General features: G+C 49.5%; 6 protein-coding genes across 6 annotated transcripts; 3 read left to right on the forward strand and 3 right to left on the reverse strand.

Annotated features, from left to right (window-relative positions):
* Positions 1–543: 543 nt before the first annotated feature.
* Positions 544–3377, forward strand: N7520_002660 (SMP domain-containing protein; the record flags this gene model as incomplete). The annotated part of the gene is made up of 2 exons (XM_057136595.1): positions 544–1013; positions 1082–3377. 2 exons carry the CDS (start codon positions 544–546, stop codon positions 3375–3377), a joined length of 2766 nt encoding a protein of 921 aa, XP_056999281.1.
* Positions 3378–3974: 597 nt separating this feature from the next.
* On the forward strand, positions 3975–7859 carry N7520_002661 (putative cytoskeleton assembly control protein Sla2; the record flags this gene model as incomplete). Its single annotated transcript, XM_057136596.1, has 12 exons — positions 3975–3982; positions 4066–4112; positions 4211–4228; positions 4315–4390; positions 4476–4633; positions 4697–4777; positions 4833–4890; positions 4943–5127; positions 5189–6234; positions 6285–6434; positions 6493–7707; positions 7773–7859. 12 exons carry the CDS (start codon positions 3975–3977, stop codon positions 7857–7859), a joined length of 3129 nt encoding a protein of 1042 aa, XP_056999282.1.
* A 1113-nt stretch (positions 7860–8972) lies between these two features.
* Positions 8973–10130, reverse strand: N7520_002662 (Mating type protein; the record flags this gene model as incomplete). Its single annotated transcript, XM_057136597.1, has 2 exons — positions 8973–9697; positions 9749–10130. The coding sequence occupies 2 exons, from the start codon at positions 10128–10130 to the stop codon at positions 8973–8975; spliced, it is 1107 nt and encodes a 368-aa protein (XP_056999283.1).
* A 1324-nt stretch (positions 10131–11454) lies between these two features.
* Positions 11455–13634, reverse strand: N7520_002663 (DNA-(apurinic or apyrimidinic site) lyase APN2; the record flags this gene model as incomplete). Its single annotated transcript, XM_057136598.1, has 5 exons — positions 11455–12411; positions 12469–13235; positions 13283–13415; positions 13470–13580; positions 13632–13634. The coding sequence occupies 5 exons, from the start codon at positions 13632–13634 to the stop codon at positions 11455–11457; spliced, it is 1971 nt and encodes a 656-aa protein (XP_056999284.1).
* Positions 13635–13965: 331 nt separating this feature from the next.
* N7520_002664 (cytochrome c oxidase subunit VIa) lies at positions 13966–14734 on the forward strand (the record flags this gene model as incomplete). The annotated part of the gene is made up of 5 exons (XM_057136599.1): positions 13966–14128; positions 14228–14252; positions 14334–14493; positions 14559–14566; positions 14689–14734. The coding sequence occupies 5 exons, from the start codon at positions 13966–13968 to the stop codon at positions 14732–14734; spliced, it is 402 nt and encodes a 133-aa protein (XP_056999285.1).
* A 501-nt stretch (positions 14735–15235) lies between these two features.
* On the reverse strand, positions 15236–17887 carry N7520_002665 (putative anaphase-promoting complex subunit Apc5; the record flags this gene model as incomplete). Its single annotated transcript, XM_057136600.1, has 7 exons — positions 15236–15959; positions 16015–16151; positions 16210–16316; positions 16382–16505; positions 16561–16975; positions 17026–17119; positions 17182–17887. 7 exons carry the CDS (start codon positions 17885–17887, stop codon positions 15236–15238), a joined length of 2307 nt encoding a protein of 768 aa, XP_056999286.1.
* Positions 17888–17964: the final 77 nt, after the last annotated feature.

A 17964-nucleotide genomic window follows, 5' to 3' on the forward strand; every position in this document is an offset into this window, starting at 1 on the left:
CCCTTTTTGTAAACATATATATATATTTCTTTGACTGGTTTCCCTCTTTTCTTTGTTCGGACTTTCACTCAAGTGCTTCGAGAGTACATGTATACCTAGATATCTTAGATGCGCGGGTTCCAGACAACTTGGGACTGTTTGGTTGGATATGCAGGATATAGGGAGTTGATCTCTTGGATAACGGAAATAATAGATGGAAATTTCTATTTCAATGAAATTTTAATGGTATCAAATATATTAATACTTTTACAAGGTTGGATCGTTGCTATTCTATGTAGGGCCGTTCCTGACAGCTGGTCGGATCCTGCGGGGCACTGGAACTTGGTAACCTCCGTCATATGTGGAAGCTACAACTCCACTCCTCTTCTATTCTGCTGTTCATTCAAATTCTTCCTCCCCCATCGCACTCTTTTTATTTTGTTTTATCACTCTGGAGCCGGTCTCTCATTGTTTCTATCAAAGTCAACTTCTTCGCAGTTCCTTGTCTTTTCCCCTCAAATTATGGAGATCTCGGCCTGTCTGTATTGATCGACCTGTTTCCCGATGGGTTCGCTCGGCAGCTTCCTCATTGTTTACGTGCTTGGGGGACTCACCTTCGTCCCGCTAGTCCTGTCACTGGTGCTACTTTTCGCCTACTTGGCCTTTCCGGATGCTCCGTCGTCGCAGCAGATCAGCACCCAAGCTTCCGATGCGATCCGTCAGTCCGCCGATGACGACTATAGCTTGAAGTCCGGAACAGATCAGCTGGCGGAAGAGTTCCACCGAACGCATGACTCAGATGTTGCCGCTGGTTACTTTGCTGTTTGTCGCGAATATGTACCTGGAGGTGTCAATGGGAAACCGCCAGAGAGAACGACTCCGGCCGGAGAGGTCGTTGCTGCTGAAAGCCCTAGCGTTTATCAGGCCATGTATCGCAGTTTGTTTGATCGGAAGCAGGCGCCTAGTATTGAACCCGCTAAGTCGAATGGGAAGAATACCAAGCGGGCACGGAATGTCTTTTACATCGTTCTTCGGTATGCGATCCACCCTATCAAAGATGAGTTACTTAGGGATATGCTGACAACCGGGGTTTGGCCACTAGGCATGGCCATTTGATGCTTTACGATGATGCAAATCAGGTTGAGGTTCGATATGTGATCTCCCTTGCGCATCATGCTGTGTCTATTTTTGGCGGCGAAGGGGAGATTCCCGAGGGTGAGCTGTGGATCAAGAGGAACGCTATCTGTCTGTCGCGGCGACTGGAGTCGCTTGGAGACCTTGGTGGACCGACACCACCATTTTACCTCTTCTCGGAAAACCTGTCTGAAAAAGAGGATTTTTATTTCGCCATGCTTCAGAATCAGACCAAGATAGGGAATTCTGCGGATCGTCCACCCAAACATCAGGAGTTTGATGTGAAGCACATTGTCACCTTGGTTCAACGCCTTCACTCATCTGAAGAACAGTTACAGACCCGATGGATCAATGCCTTCCTCGGTCGAATGTTTCTGGCTCTTTATCGTACACCCGAGATGGAGGAATTCCTACGAAGTAAAATTACGAAGAAAATCTCTCGTGTGAATAAGCCGAACTTTATCAGCAAGATCGCCTTGCAGAGGATCGACATGGGTGAAGGGGCCCCGTTCATCACCAATCCCCGACTAAAGGATTTAACAGCCGATGGCAACTGCTGCATCGAAGCAGATGTCCAATACACAGGAAATTTTCGTGTCGAAATCTCAGCCACAGTTCGCATTGATCTAGGTCCTCGATTCAAGGCTAGAGAAGTTGATATCGTGCTGGCAGTCGTGCTCAAGAAATTGGAGGGTCATCTTCTGGTCCGCTTCAAACCTCCACCAAGCAATCGCTTCTGGATGTCCTTTGAAACAATGCCGCAGATGTCGATGGACATCCAGCCCATCGTCAGCTCAAAGCAAATTACCTTCAGCCCCATATTGCGCACCATCGAGAGCAAGATCCGTGAAGTGATGGCAGAGAGCATTGTTCTACCATTCTGGGATGATGTCCCTTTCTTGAACACGGTGGGACAGACATTCCGCGGGGGTATCTGGGAACGAGAAGTGCCTGACCACAGTGATGAGACAGAGATTCCTGATGAATCTGGTGATCCTCTAGCGACGCCAAAGAATGCCCACGCTGATGCGATCGAGGTCCTGAAAGTCAAGGATGATCGGACGATGAGCACGTCTGCTCTTCCTGATTCTGGCTCCCCTAAGGTAAAATCACGCAGAGGGCCGAAGTCGGTATCTTCAGAATCAAGCATCAAAAATTCGACAGCAACATCAACAGGCATCGAAAGATCTGATAATACCCCTTTGCCTCGTGCCATTCGGTCTCAGACCTTCTCTCACGCAGCAGATCCTGTGGTGACAGCGGACAATGCCAATTTCAACAAAGCCGCATCCGACACCAAGGGTGACGAGAAGAGCAGCGCAACTAGCGCTATGATTGAAATCTCAAATCGCTCCCCGCCTGTGTCTCCGCAGAAAACCCCGAACGGTTCCCCGCCTACTGACGGTCTCTTGATTCCTGAGAGTGTCGTTCACAGTCGCGGATCCTCAATCGCAGAGTCTCTGGATGGCTTGAACTTCTCCAATGACCATGTTAATAACTTTGCTCGCTTCGAGAGTAGGCCTATTGCTCGAAAACGCAGCTCTCAAGGCAGTTCTACCACCTCTCTTGTCAGTGAGAAACCACGTCGCAGCACGATGGAGACTTTAACCAAGTCAATTACAAATACCTTCGAGGACAAGGCCGGGACCATCAATATCGGAACGACTGCAGCTGCGGCGAAAAAATGGAGCTGGGGTGTCTTTGGCAAAGGCGAATCGAATATGCACCAGGAAACAACCAAGTCTTCCGTAGGTACCCCTGAACAGCCTATTGGACGAGGGCATCCCCATCCCCCACCTGGCGCCCCCTTACCTCGTCCGGACAAATTTGCCCTGAAGAGAAACTCCACTTCAAGTACTCTCCCCAAGCGGAAGCCTGTAGCACCAGTCCTACCGCCTAGGCAGCCAGGCGCAGGAAGTTTTCGACCTGTACCGCCACCACCCTTGCCTCGCAGAAAACCGATTCCCCTTGGCATGCGCTCTGAAGGAGTAGATGAGTTGCTCGTGGTGCAAGCACCTCAAGATTCTGCACCAAATAGTCCAGTTGGGGGCGAACTGGACACGGATGAGGGCTCAACTGTGCCATTCTTTCCCTCGAGCGAGAAGTCATCTATATCAGGCCTAGCTGAGACGGAGTCACACTGGGAAGATGAGGATAAACAAGATGCTCGGTCTGTCCAATCTGTTGACCCGAACGAGTCTTCCCCGTCTCAAAACCAAGACGTTGCATCATACTCAGGACCAGTGGAAGTTCCAACGACATGAGCGACTGTTATCCTTTATATTGGCTGGTGTATATGGTAGCAGGCCCACCCGGTCCAGGTCTCGATTAAACAAGTGGTTTCGCTTTTTTACTTCGTAATTTGGCGTCATGGTTTTGCTTTGGGTTGCGGGAAATCTGCAGGACAGATGCTTCCGCTGATCCTTGGGGTCAATGTATATAGAAACCACCGGTATGTTTCTTGGAGGGATTGGCGCTTGTAGTGGAAATCTTCATAAGCAATAAAATTACTGCTATCTTATAATTGTTAACGGGATATGTAGTTTCCAATATTATTGTCCAACTACTAGTACTGTTGGACTGGTGACACCTAAATCTGCTGCCTGATGTTGAACTACGTACGTGGGTATACTTCTAGTAATATGGTTCTATGGCAAGGGGGGCTTAGGCGTCGCCAAGACTGACAGGCGCCAGCTTTCCCCAACGTCATTGCGCTCCACGTGCGGAACCCCGAACTTCTTCTCTCTATCTGACTTCCCCCGGCGCATAATATCTAATAGGTGCTGCCCGGACTCAGGATCTGCTATTCAGCTGTTCTCTTCTCTGATACCCCCTGAACCCGCATTGCACCTCAACCCAAAATGAGTCGGTAAGCGGGACTCGGTGCGGTGTCCTCGCGACACCCCCCTCCCCCTGTCCCTCCAAGAACTTACAATAACCCCAATCGCATAGGACGGAGGCCGATTTGGCCATCAACATCCGAAAGGCCACTAGCATTGGTATGTACTCGATCTCCGTGGGTATTAGGTAGAAAGTTGGCGGCTACCGCCGGAAAGGAGAAGGTGACCAGAAGGCTAACTATTGATTGCTGCGATAGAGGAAACCGCGCCGAAACGTATGTCTTGTTCCACACGAAGAAACAGATCACGCTCGATCAATCGCCCTGTTCGACTTGACTGACTTTCCCTTTTCGCTGCATAGGAAAACATGTGCGGAGTTGTATTGTGTACACGTGGGACCACAAGTCGTCAGCGGCCTTTTGGGCTGGCATGAAAGTGTATGTGGGATCGTTGGAGCTCAAGAGACAAGTGCTATGGAGTTTCTTAGAGCCCTTGGCTAATTCTATTCTTTTGGCGCTGCAGTCAGCCTGTTCTCGCCGACGAGGTCCAGACGTTCAAGGCCCTCATTACCATCCACAAGGTCCTCCAAGAAGGCCATCCGATTGTTGTTCGGGAAGCTCAACAACATGCCAATTGGATTGATAGTCTGATGCGAGGAGTCGGAGGCGATGGTGTCCGAGGTATGGCATTGCACATAAGACGGAGCAATTTTGTGGTGTGACGGTATTGACGATATTGGATAGGATATGCTCCATTGATTCGCGAATACGTCTTCTTCCTCGAGTCGAAGTTGAATTTCCACCGCAACCACCCCGAATTCAACGGTATGTCGTTTCGCATGGATCGAATTGATCACGGACGATCGGCTGACGGACACAGGCTTGTTTGAGTACGAGGAGTATATCAGTTTGAAAACGATCAATGATCCAAATGAAGGGTGCGCATGAACCCTGTTCTGGATCTGGAAATCAATGCTGATCCATCTGCAGCTACGAGACCATTACCGATCTCATGACCTTACAGGACCAGATCGATTCTTTCCAGAAGCTGATATTCTCCAACTTTCAGTCGGGCACGAATAATGAGTGCCGTATTTCTGCGCTGGTGCCTCTCGTGCAGGAGAGCTATGGTATTTACAAGTTCATTACCAGCATGTTGAGAGCCATGCACACAAGTATGTTTCGTTTTCATTGCTATCCCGCAACTTCATGTGTTGACTGTTTTTCTTCCTACAGCAACTGGAGATGACGAGGCGCTTGAGCCACTCCGTGGTCGTTATGATGCCCAGCACCACCGTCTCGTTCGCTTCTACTACGAATGTTCCAACTTGCGCTACCTCACCAGCTTGATCACCATCCCCAAGCTGCCTCAGGACCCCCCGGGCCTTCTCGGAGAGGACGATGAACGTCCTGCCCTACCCCGACGCCCGGCGAAAGAGATCGAAGCGCAACCGTCGCCACCCCCCAAGACGGCTGCTGAGCCAGAGCCCATAAATGATTTCTGGACAAACGAGGCTAAGCGCCAACAAGAAGAATATGAGGCAGAACAAGCTCGTCTCCAGCAACAATGGGAGCAGCAGCAGCGGGAGCAGATGCGTGCCCAGCAGGAGGCCCAGGCGAACTTTGAGGCGGAACAGGCGCGGCAACTTCGAGCACAACAAGAGGCACAAGAGCAGCTTCTCCGGGACCAATATTCAACACAAACCCAGGGCCGCTTGGCAGAGCTGGAGCAAGAGAACCTGAATGCCCGTGCTCAGTACGAACGGGACCAGCTGATGCTCCAGCAGTACGACCGACGTGTGAAAGATTTGGAGGGACAGATGAATCAATTGAATTCGAATCTCAACTTGCAGAGCGCCTCCAAGGATGAGCAGATTCGCGCTCTACAAGAGCAGGTGAACACTTGGCGGTCGAAGTATGAAGCCTTGGCCAAGCTCTACTCGCAGTTGCGACAGGAGCATCTGGATCTCTTGCAGACTACTAAGAGCCTTAAACTCAAGGCAGCCTCAGCGCAGGAAGCTATTGACCGCCGCGAGAAGTTGGAGCGCGAACTGAAGACCAAGAACCTGGAGCTGGCGGATATGATCCGTGAGCGTGATCGTGCCCTGCACGACCGGGACCGCCTGACTGGTACGAACAAGGATGAGTTGGAGAAGATTAAGCGCGAGCTTCGTATGGCGCTTGAGCGAGCTGAGAATGCCGAGCGATCCAAGGGCACGGAGATTTCCACTTTGTTGTCCAAGTATAACCGTGAGATGGCTGATTTGGAAGAGGCTCTCAGAGTGAGTTTTCTGCCATGGGCAGGATTTGATCCTAGAACTAACTGGTATAGCACAAAACCCGAGCCCTTGATGAAGTCTCCAACCGCAAGTCGGAGTGGGATGGAGATCACGAGCTATCTCTTCGTGAGAAGGATGAAGAGATCGAAGTTTACAAGTCCGGCATGGAGCAGGCTCTGATGGAGTTGGAGGAGCTTCGGCTGGTAAGAACAGTCTCTTAATCGTATTGGTACCTTTACGCTAACCAGCCTTATGATACAGAGCCAAGGTGACACCGACCATGCATTGGACAGCCAGATTGACACGGTTCTCCTCGGCACCGTGGCCAAGATCAACGACATCATTGATTCTGTGCTACAGGCTGGTGTGCAGCGTGTGGATGATTCTTTATACGAGCTTGACTCCTCTATGCAAGCCGGTAACCAGAATGCGTCGCCGCCTTACGTGCTATCACAGATTGAGAAGGCCTCTGCGTCGGCCACAGAGTTCTCCACTGCATTCAACAACTTCATTGCAGACGGCCCTAACAGCCCTCATGCGGAAATCATCCGCACAGTGTCCGTCTTTTCTGGATCTGTAGCTGACACCCTGAGCAACACAAAGGGATTGTCCCGCTTCGCCAATGACGATAAGAGCTCCGATCAGCTCTTTAATGCTGCCCGTAAATCAGCACAGGCGACCGTGCGCTTTTTCCGTGGTCTGCAGTCATTCCGCCTTGAGGGCATGGAGCCACTGCAGAAGACTGATGTTGTCATCAACAACAATTTAGAAGTGCAGCGGGATCTCCAGTCGCTATCCAAGCTGGTTGAATCCTTCTCACCTAAGAGCAGCAAGATCAATACTAACGGCGATTTGGGAGACCTTGTGGATCAAGAGCTGAACCGGGCAGCTGATGCTATTGAGGCTGCTGCCCAGCGTTTGGCCAAGCTGAAGAACAAGCCCCGTGACGGCTACTCGACTTACGAGCTACGTATCAACGACGCTATCTTGGCGGCTGCTATTGCCGTGACCAATGCCATCGCTGAGCTGATCAAGGCTGCCACGGAGACGCAGCAGGAGATTGTGCGTGAGGGCCGTGGAAGCTCTTCCCGCACAGCTTTCTACAAGAAAAACAACCGCTGGACCGAGGGTCTCATCTCTGCTGCCAAGGCAGTTGCTACTTCTACTAACACCCTGATTGAGACCGCCGATGGAGTTATCTCAGGTCGCAACTCTCCTGAGCAGCTTATCGTGGCTTCCAACGATGTTGCTGCTAGTACTGCACAGCTGGTGGCTGCCAGTCGTGTCAAGGCCACATTCATGAGCAAGACCCAGGACCGATTGGAGACAGCCAGCAAGGCTGTGGGTGCTGCATGCCGTGCCCTGGTGCGCCAGGTGCAGGACATCATCAAGGAGAAGCACAGCGGCGACAACGACGCGGAAGATTACGCGACGCTGAGCTCGCACGAATTCAAGGTGCGCGAGATGGAGCAACAGGTATGTTTTCCGATTCCCTTTCTCTTCACCCCACGTGCAGTATCTAATTTGTCTTGTTCTTCAAGGTCGAAATCCTTCAGCTCGAGAACAACCTCGCCCGTGCCCGCACCCGCCTTGGCGAGATGCGCAAGATCTCGTACCAAGAAGAATAAACCCCCTGCACATTTTCATTTCCTTTCCCGTGGGCTTGGTTTTTTACCTCGATTGTGTATATTTTGAAATCATCTGGGAGACCACTCTCCTTCCACAGTCCACAGTGTGTCATCCTTTCTGCCAGTAGCTAGTGATTAGCGGATATAACTGCAGTCTTTGTTTGCCGATCGGATCCGTTCCTCTTCCTTAAATCCATTATCCATCCCGATAATCATGCAAAGCCCGTAAGTAATGGAGCCCGATTCCCGATCCCTGTCGATAGTCGAACACATCATCAACGCCACCAAGTTTACCGTTCCTTATCATTTCACATATGCACGGGAACACCAATCACCAAGCCGCAAAGAAACCTCGAGTCGAGTCCTCTTTCATTTATGGTAAGCGAACGCCATCTCGAATCCCTTGGCGCCCCAAATCAAATATCCGGAACAAAGAAAACTACCGCGAACGGGGCTGAATAAGCAGGTCGAGGTTGAGCCATCGAACTCCCCGGATCCACATTATTTTAGGTCCAGTGGGTCCCGGACCCACGGACCCGCAGCTTGGCACGGGGGCACAAAGAAAACTCGACGTCAGCTATCACACCGTACAAAGCAGCGAGTATCTGGGAGGTTGAAACAAAGAGACTCTACGTAGGTAAACTCGAGTCTGGACTTGCAGTGTACATGTCATGATTCAGATATGGACTTGGAAGTAATGCCATGCTGTTCGAGGGTAAATCGAGTGGTATCAACAACATGGGAGGGTTACTAAGCACCAGGACACTAGAGAAAGTATGGAATTTCAGACCTAAGGTATGCTAAAATAATTCGTTCGTGGGATGTTTGAGATTCATGTGGACCATCGATGTACTGTGAGTGGACGAATAGTCGATGGCATCCCAGATGATAGAGAGGAGACATTCAACTAGACAAGAGAGTAACCGAAAGACGGAAACCCGAGGAGGCGAACTGCTAGCCACATATCCCGAGGAGCAACGCAGGATCAAACGCGAAAGGGGATAATGATATGGGATTGTGGCAAATCAAACGTAATGGCTCAAAAACAATCAAATGGCGAAACCTTTGGGGGACAGTGCAAGTCCCTGACGCCGGAGAGTTATTGAGATGAACTCAGAGAAGAGGAGGACTCGTGGCAGGGATGCTAGTCCATGGTTCCCAGGCAGTGAGATAAGGAAATCCTCGCGCAATTTCCTCAACGGTACGGTTCTCCCGCTCGCTCTTCTCCTCCGCCATGCGAAGCTCGAAATCAGTTGTGTACACCAAGTCTTCGATGGGATCCATATCCTCATCAGGGTTGTCATAGAGGTCTTCAAGTGTAAACTCTTCATACGGACCATTCATCAAAGCCCCTTCGTCGGACAGAAGCCAATAAAGCGGATCGATGCTTTCACCACCGTGCTGAATAGCCATGAGATCGGTCTTATCCTTGAGAGAAACGGGCCACATGGAGTCCCGCTTCTGAGAGCCAATGTAGCCAGGGATCGTGGTACAAAAATCAATGATCTGATACAATGTAACGGCTTCATTTGGGAGAGCGAAGGTAATCCTGGGCGTGATTTGGCTCAGCGAAAAAGTTTCACTTCCTGCAACCTCATTAATCGTCCAACCGACGTGATCCATGTAAGCCTGGGGACGAGGAAAGTTGAACAATTGCTTAGTCAACCTGATAAAATAGGACAAACTCTGGTCACTAAGCTCAAAGTGCTCACGCAGCTTAGAATAAGCCATCGAAAGGAGCGACCACTGCGGCTTGAATTTGTCGCAAGTCCACATGTAGCCGATCAGAGGAGACTTCGTCTTCTGGGGGATTTTCGGGAATAGAGGTGCCAGGTACGCTTCAATAATGTCAATTTAAACCTCAATATTCAGGATTTAATGAAACTCACTGCGAAAGGACATGAAACCGTTGAGATTCTTCGTTCTTTTGGGAGGTCGCTGGGTAGGCCATCCGGCTGGTCCCCATGCTTCCACATATTGATGGAGTTCATTGGGCATTATCTGCTCTTGTTTGTTGCTGTCAGGATAGAGGTCAACTTCAAACCGCCCCTCCAAGATAACAAAGCGTGGTCCATCGGGAATAAAGAGCGGCCGACAAAAGAATTGGAAGGGAATTCCCCCAATAACGTCGCGAGCAAATTGTTCCATAGTTTGCTGACTTTCATTCCAAATCGAGAGGATTCGGACCGCTCGCCAGAACGGAATTGTAGTCAAGTAGGCATAGAGCAACACGACTGTCGCCGGCCATTTGGCGCAAAATACAGTGGGCATTTTGCGGCGAGGGTTGAATGGTGTGCGGGAAAGCGTGGAGGAGAACAAACAGTTCGGCTTTCGAAATGAAAGCAAACTGCCGCACAAGGCAATAGATAATTGTCAGGAAGCTTGACTTGAAATGAAAAAGAGGCGAGGCAACAGGCCTCCGAAAGAAGAGAGTTGTAGGGAACGGAAAGGCTGGAACAGAAGAATGAGGGAGGGACAAGGTGGGGAGGGAAGAGGCGGAGAGAAAAGAGAGATGAGGAAGAAGGAGAAAGGAAGAAAGGAGGAGAGGCAATACAAAGCTTTTGTAAACAAAGGGGAAAGTGAAGTGAAGTGGGGCAGCTTTGAGCAGTGGGCAGTGGGCAGTGGGCAGTGAGCAGCAGGCAGTGGTCATGTTCCAAATGGGTAATTGTCAACAAAGTTTGGCCATTACGGTGATGGGTGCCTGATTGTCTGAAGCCATTAGCATTATCTACTGCTAGGACTGATGAAGTTTTGAAGTCACAGTGGGCGGCATTTGATGTATCTTGGGCTTGACTCGATCCACAGAATCTTAGGTGCTGTTCCAGTTATCGACCCCTGTCTCAGACTTGACTTTCTACAAAAAGAGATCACTCTCAACTCCGAATCTACAAGTACTGGACTACTCAGCTTAAGAAGATATTTTTTCTAAGATTAACTAAAGTAGTGTAAGTAGTGTAACGTGCATGCCACGTGGGGGGTGATCGTCATTTCCTTAGTAGCCCGCAGTATGCTCCACTACGTGATCCACCCTCGACACTGCTTATTTTGAGAACCAGAAAAATCATCATCAACAAAAGGTTTAATGTATGCTATTCTAACAATATTAATTTTAAAAAGTAAAATAAAATATACATTATAGAACAAACCTCCAAGGAGTGGAATGCGCAGGGCTGCTGGGTGCATCGAGTCCCAACGGGTACATACAACTGAGCCAGGGGGTACTTCTTCTAGGTAAAAATCTGGTGTTGACTATCCCGCTAATTCCTTTGTCATTCACTTCATACCACATACAGTAGCAAGTGAAAAGTCTAGCCATACTTTCCATCTGTTGTATGTGTCATTCGCAGTAGGTCACAGGAGGTTTTCCCTATGCAGCTAATTAGTTTTGTCATGAACCATAGCCTGTCGATATCCAGCCCCAATTGAAATTATATTAATCGAGTACGTCGAATTGAAGTACACATTCATAATCATAGGTAACTAAAGTGGAGTTGGATAGAATAGAATAAAATAGAATAAAATAAAATAATCTTATTGAGAAAATGGGCTTCTTGTTACTGGTAGAGAAAAATTTGACCTCTATGTGTCATGCCCATCATGATTCCAGCTGGGAGGACCCATTCCAGTCACTGGCCCAGATAAATGTTGGACAGCGCCATTGTGTCCCTTTTTCCTTCTCGCCGTTGGGCCCGAGGGGTCGGGGACAGATCCAGAATGCTCGACCGCAGTTCATGCCAGGCTTTTTAGTAGTTAGACTGATGCAGGGCTCTTTATGTGAGTCGCATCGAGGAACGGGCTTCTTGGTGAAGAGCTTGGACCAGTCCTCTTTACTGACGATCGGATCGATCACCGTACTATCGTCCAATCTGCTGGGTGAAGACAGCATCGGTGGTTCCTGTGTGCTTGCAGCAGGAGTATTAGGTATAGACTCGGTAGTCTGAGCAGGTTCAGCCATACTGCTATCGCGAAAGGTACTAATCCTGGGTGACGATTTCCCTGTATCAGGATTAGATGAATTTGTGGGTGACTGAGATACTGCACTGCTTTCAACAGTCTTGGGCTTGAAAAATCCCTTGAGTGTTTTCTGCCCGACTGTCGAGGCGGGGGATGAGGATGCGTTAGATTTTGAGCGTTTGGCAGGGACAGTTGATGGTAGTGGTGGTCTTTTTCGAGGCATGGAATTTGAAGCTGAGATATCACCTGCCGCAGCAAACCGACTAGCTGACTCGTTTTGGCTGGGTGCCAGTGATGCTTGCTTGATGCCTATAGCCGCGGTGGGCTTCTCGACAACACTAGCCGTAGACGGTGACCGGGACTGCATGCTAGGTGGTTTGCGAGCAAACATATCCTTGATGCTGCGCCGCTTATCAACATCGAACTCTGGAAGCAGACGTCCTGATGTGGACAGAAGGTAGCAGTTCGAATATTCTTTCTGGCGCTCGCCCCCTTCGAACACCCCTGGCGGGTTCATGATATCATGGATAGGAACCATATTTCCATTATGCAGCACTTGTTCCTTGAAAATAGCATAGACGGGGCAATGATCAGATCCCTAAAAATTTCAAAAGTTAGCTCACAATTCATGTCGCTTCCGGCATTCAGGACGTACCATGAGGCCTTCCTGGATATCTGAACCTGAAAACCATTCCCGCATCTCCAGGCTACACAACACGTAATCAATTCTTGCACCATAATTTCCAGGCCTGGTATTGAGCCTGGTATCCCAGCAAGTGTACATCCCCGCTCGATTCGGGTGAAAAGATCGGCAGATATCATGTAGGACCGGCTGCTCCTTGAAGTTGTCCCGATCGCCAACCACCACACCATCAGCCAGTAATGCGTTAAATAATCTCCGAGGTGGGCTGGTGATATACTCTTCTTCAGTAGTGGTACCCTTGCGAATGCCCTCCAGTGCATGTGCAGAGTCGATCGGTGCCTTGGCGATGTTGATATCCCCAGTAACAAAAACCTTCTTCCCCATGGACACAAGATTACGAACCCGAGCGTCTAAAGCATTGAGAAAATCGATACGAAAAGAATCACGGCTCTCATCCCGGTATGCAGGGCAATAAGTTCCGATAAGAACAAAAGCTGGAAACTCCAGAACAACGCATCGTCCTTCGGAGTCCAGAGTTGCAGCATCGGTTCGTTCCTCAGACGTTGTGTCCTGACTGTCCTCTGAATAGCTCTGCTCGGATTCCAAAGCAGGCCCTTGAAGCTGTTCTAACGTAGGATATCCGCCAATTCGTTGCTCTTCTGGCATGTCACGGAAGGCCACTGACGAGTTTGGTGGACAAAGTACCCCTGTGATGCCTTCTTCGGCCCTGATTGGCGCACAGGTGGCATTGCGTGTATAAATCACCACACCAGAATATCCTACTAGGAGTTAATTATACCACAAAAAATACAGAGATGTGACTTGCCCTTCTTGAACTTGGGGAGGCTGAAATAGCAGTCCCACCCTGGCACCAGGACCATGTCATCTCGCAAATCCTTGCGCTGAATCTTGGTCTCCTGAAACACAACAATGTCGGATTCGAGGATCTCAAACATGGACTATTTCTTGTCAGAATGAACCTTAGATTTTTGAGATCAACAACATCTCCTTACTTCGAAAGTGCGGGTCCCTCTCCATGGTTCATAGGAGAATGGATTTCTTCTCACATCAGTCACCATCAACATAAATCCATCAAAGTAACCATGCCTACCGAATCCCATTAACTGTAGTACAAAATTAGTGCTTAAAATATAAAGCGGAGACAAACAGCTTACCATTCCATGTCGTGATGCGAAACCCCATAATCAACCGATATCAGAAGGGCAAAGAGTGCACTTTCAGTCGCGTCTCTCAGACTTCTTAGACCCAAACTGACCTCAGTAACCAGCTTCACAAAGAAAGAGTGGGTTGAGCGCAACCAAATAATGTCTCTCCTTCAGATGCAGCTATATATCACGTGACACACACACACACACAAGTGACATCAGGTTACATAATCACCGGGGGATCACGGGACCTCAAACCACTCAAACGGCTTGGATTTCAACCGTACGACATCTCGCCCGAATCCCCTCTCCTCTCTCCAATTCCACACTCACAACCACCACAATGTTCTCCCGCAACATTGCTCGTCTGAGCCAGCGTGCCGCACCGATCCGCTCGGCTACCCAGCGCCGCTTCAACAGCGCCGAGGCCAAGCCCTCTTGGATCGCCGACAACGAGTTCAACCGTGAGCGTGCTGCTGTCAAGCACCACGCCGCTTCCACCAGCGGTTTGTGACCCCGATCTGAGCTCCTACCCATGGCTCTACATGAATTACACACAGTTCTGAATGGTTTGGGTGGCTTTTACTAACTCAATGGCTTTGTAGACCTCTGGCGCAAGCTTTCGATCTTGTACGTTTTCTCCGGAAAGAGCGGCCCAACCTATACAATTGATCATGTTTGAATGCCAGGTCAGCTAATCATTATCTGCAGCGCTGTCATCCCCTGCCTGATCGGTGGTGGCATCAACGCCTACACACTCTGGAACGAGCACTGGGAGCACTGGGACCACATGCCCGCTCTTGAGGAGCGTACCGAGTACCCTTACCAGAACATCCGCACCAAGAACTACCCCTGGGGTGACGGTGACAAGGTAAGTAGGATTTATTGGGCTGCGATGTTGTTAAATCAAAGGTAGATTGCTAACGTTTCCCACAGACCATCTTGTAAGTTCCAATCTCTACGGATCCGATGGCCGTATATCGCTGGCACACGCAAAGCACATACTCGACTTGCCGCCAGTCGATTTGTATGAACTCTGGAACCATAACTAACTAACTATTCACAGCTGGAACTCGGATGTCAACTACCACAACAAGGACAAGGCTACCTAAGCTCATCCCCTCAACACCGACCACAACTCCGAAGCTCGAGGACCGAGCCTGTCGATGCGTACCTGAAAGAGGATGTTTGGCTGCAAGTTTACATGTATATCTACTGCCGTAGTGTTTCACGGGACTTTAGACCCGCGAAAGGTTGGAGCTTAGACTCTGGTGACTGAATGAAGTGAAGCTCGTCGTACCCCGTCATTGGTGCTATTTCATTTGTCAACCCTGTGTATACCTAGATCCAATACAATTGGTTTGGGATATCTATTTGAAGCTATTCATGTGTAGACTCGGAAAGTGATAGTCCAACTGGCTGCAGCAACTGCCAAAGGTCAAGGTTTACTTCCACCAAGCCTGTCCAGGTGCTGGACTTGAAAGACGTACAACATTGTAAAAACAGGATACCTGTTACGCAAGATGCACTGGTTCAGTGAAACCATGGCTCGATCAGCTCCAACAGTGCCACGTACTAAAAATACATAGACGGAATTAAAATCAGCATTAGCGTCAGCTTTCAGTTCCCCTCCGCCTCCTAAGGTCCAGATATTTGGCAGCATAATCATTGGCCAAGACCGGATCACCCGTGAGATGCATAACAGTCGCCTTTTTAGCCATCATCTCCGTCTGTCCAAGGATATCCTCGATCTCCTCATACGAATCATAGGCAGAGTCGATATAGCCAATCGCACGGTTCACATACTCCTTCCTGGTGGGTATACTCTCCTTCCCGAGACGGGCCCACAGCTCACCGGCGGTACCCATATTCGCATCAACGAGCAGCGAGTATGCGCGAGCTATCAGCGCAGAGTCGTCGCTCTCAAGGATTTGGGGCATGATACTCTCCACGAGTTCAACTGTAGCCTTAAACTCTCGTAGGCTGAGAAGCACAGCGGCGAGGGTGCAAATGGCTTCCCAGAGATCGAAGAGAACTTTTGAGCGGTGGGCGATGCTTGCAGCGCGCATGGCGAGCGAGAATCCACGCTCTGCGTGGCCGGATTTCTCAAGGATGCGAGCTTTTAAGCAGAGAATTTTTATTTGGGAGTGGACATCGAAGTTTTCCGGTTGCATGGAGTTGGCGGCTTGTTCGACCATTCGAAGCGCACGACCATGGTCACCCTGGCGGATTGTGAATTCAATTTTGTGGAAGGCGAGGAGGAGGCGGAGATCGAAGTCTTGTAGTTGGACGGCCTCAAGTTGGGAGAAAATATGTTCCACTGCTACTTTGTCGTCGCTGGGAGTTATTAGAGCTTGTGTCGTATTGCAAGGTTACTTATCGTAGGACTCACCGGCAGATTTGCCGTTTCAGCTGGAGGATACCAGAGTAGTATGTCCAAGCATTGTTGTATTTAATGGCTCGGAGTCGTTCGGGTTCGATATTGTTCATCCGCGCGAAGGCTTCTTTGTAGTTGCCTTTTTGTGCCAGCTGCAAGATGTGGTTAGCTTGTTATGCAGCCAGGAGGACGAGGGTGGGGACAGTATACAATTTGGCAATTTCTGAAGGTGATTTTGACATAATCGTCGTATGGGTGCCCTTCTGTATAGCACTCGCTGAAGATTTCGGTATTCAGCCAAGCCAGGTGGGTAGCGCCTGGTTTATGAATGTTAGCCGTGACTCAGAAGATTGATGCTAGATCACATAGCTAGATCACATACCTATCCGAGCATACATAGCGCTCTGCAGTGCCATGTACGCCCCTGTGGGGGTCGACAAGTTTTTTGTCACGTTGACATGAGAAGCTCGCACAAACGATTCGACAATCGACGCAAGACTCTCGCCCTGAAAAGCATCAACATACACGACCTGGCAAAGTATTCTGTGGGCAATAGCTTACCTGCTGCATTTCTAGCTTAGCCTCACTCAGCAATGTAGTACTCATGAGTGACCACATGTCAGTCTCCTTCGATTTGGCCTTGAGGAAAGCAAGGCCCTCTTTCTCATTACCCAGCATACCACTATTATGCACCTCTCGCATTTGCTCGGGAAACGCCTTGCCAAAATGATAAAGCCAGCTCATGCAGAAGTTAAGACAGTTCATATCATGAGACTCGCGAGCAATAGCGACAGCTTCTTGCACGGCGGAGATAGCTTCGTTGAAGCATTCGAAGTCCGCCTGAATAATAGCCAGATTTAATAGGGCAAATTGATACGCGCTGCGGTCTTGATTGTTGTGCATGGTGTAATCGAAGTATCGATGCAGATTGTCAAAGGCAGATGTATAGTCGCCAGCTCGCCAGGCATCAAGATATCTAAGTATGTTAGCAACCTTGAAATAATATGTACCCCTTTGGTCACTTACTCAAGGTAGTACATCAGTACAGGGACAGATGACTCCGAAGTCATGATGCGCTTTAGCTGTGCTCGCATTTCGTCTGGCACTCTACCTCCCAGCCCTGTTCTGATCAGCATATGATACTCCCGAAATATACGTTGTGAACGAATAGCCCTTGCATACTTTGTAGTTCTCCGATCTGGAACTCCACCAGACGCTCTGCATCCTTTACACCGACCACACCTTCGTCCCTTTCCTCATCTTCAATATTGCCATAAACCACCTGAGAAAGGTAGCTGGTAGAGTCCAGGCCTTGATCAAAGAGATTAACATCGACTGGATCATGATTGTCAGACGGATTTCTCCGCGCATAGGCATGATACGTCGGCAAACGGTACCTCACAAAGCCAGACCATAGCTTGACCGAGTCATGGAATTGTAACCGAGTGTATTCAAGGTAGGCTCTGCGCACAAACGCACCAAGTGGTGAGCTGCGAGACAGTCGCATGCCCTCAGTCTCCGGAGCAAGGCCATTGTCTCGATCCTGGAGTAATTGTTCACGCGTCTTGGTAAGTAGGGTCGACAGATGATTGGAAAAGAACCACTCGAGTGCATCGAGGGAATCAAGCGACCAGAGCTTTTTGAGAAATAGATCCCAGATTGTTCGACCCGGGACAGAGGATTCATGGCCCGATAGCACTTCCTCCAACTCGGCGATGCTGGGAAGGTAGTGTTTCTCCCATTGCTTATCGGCGGGATCTAGAGGAAACAGACCCGCGGTCAGGAACGAGAGCACATGGATGGCGGATGAGTTGGGGACGAAGCCATCCGTATAGACGGTTATCAGGCACAGTAGAGAGATCCTCCACGGTGTCAGATAGCGTGTCATGATTAGGAACGATCCATCATTGTCACACTTTCGAGAGATGATTTGATTCAATCCGATCCAAGGGCGCGTTTGAATGT

Source organism: Penicillium odoratum (genome assembly GCF_028828045.1).
Source record: "Penicillium odoratum strain IBT 22623 chromosome Unknown utg000002l_segment0_segment0, whole genome shotgun sequence".
NCBI classification, from domain to species: Eukaryota; Fungi; Ascomycota; class Eurotiomycetes; order Eurotiales; family Aspergillaceae; genus Penicillium; species Penicillium odoratum.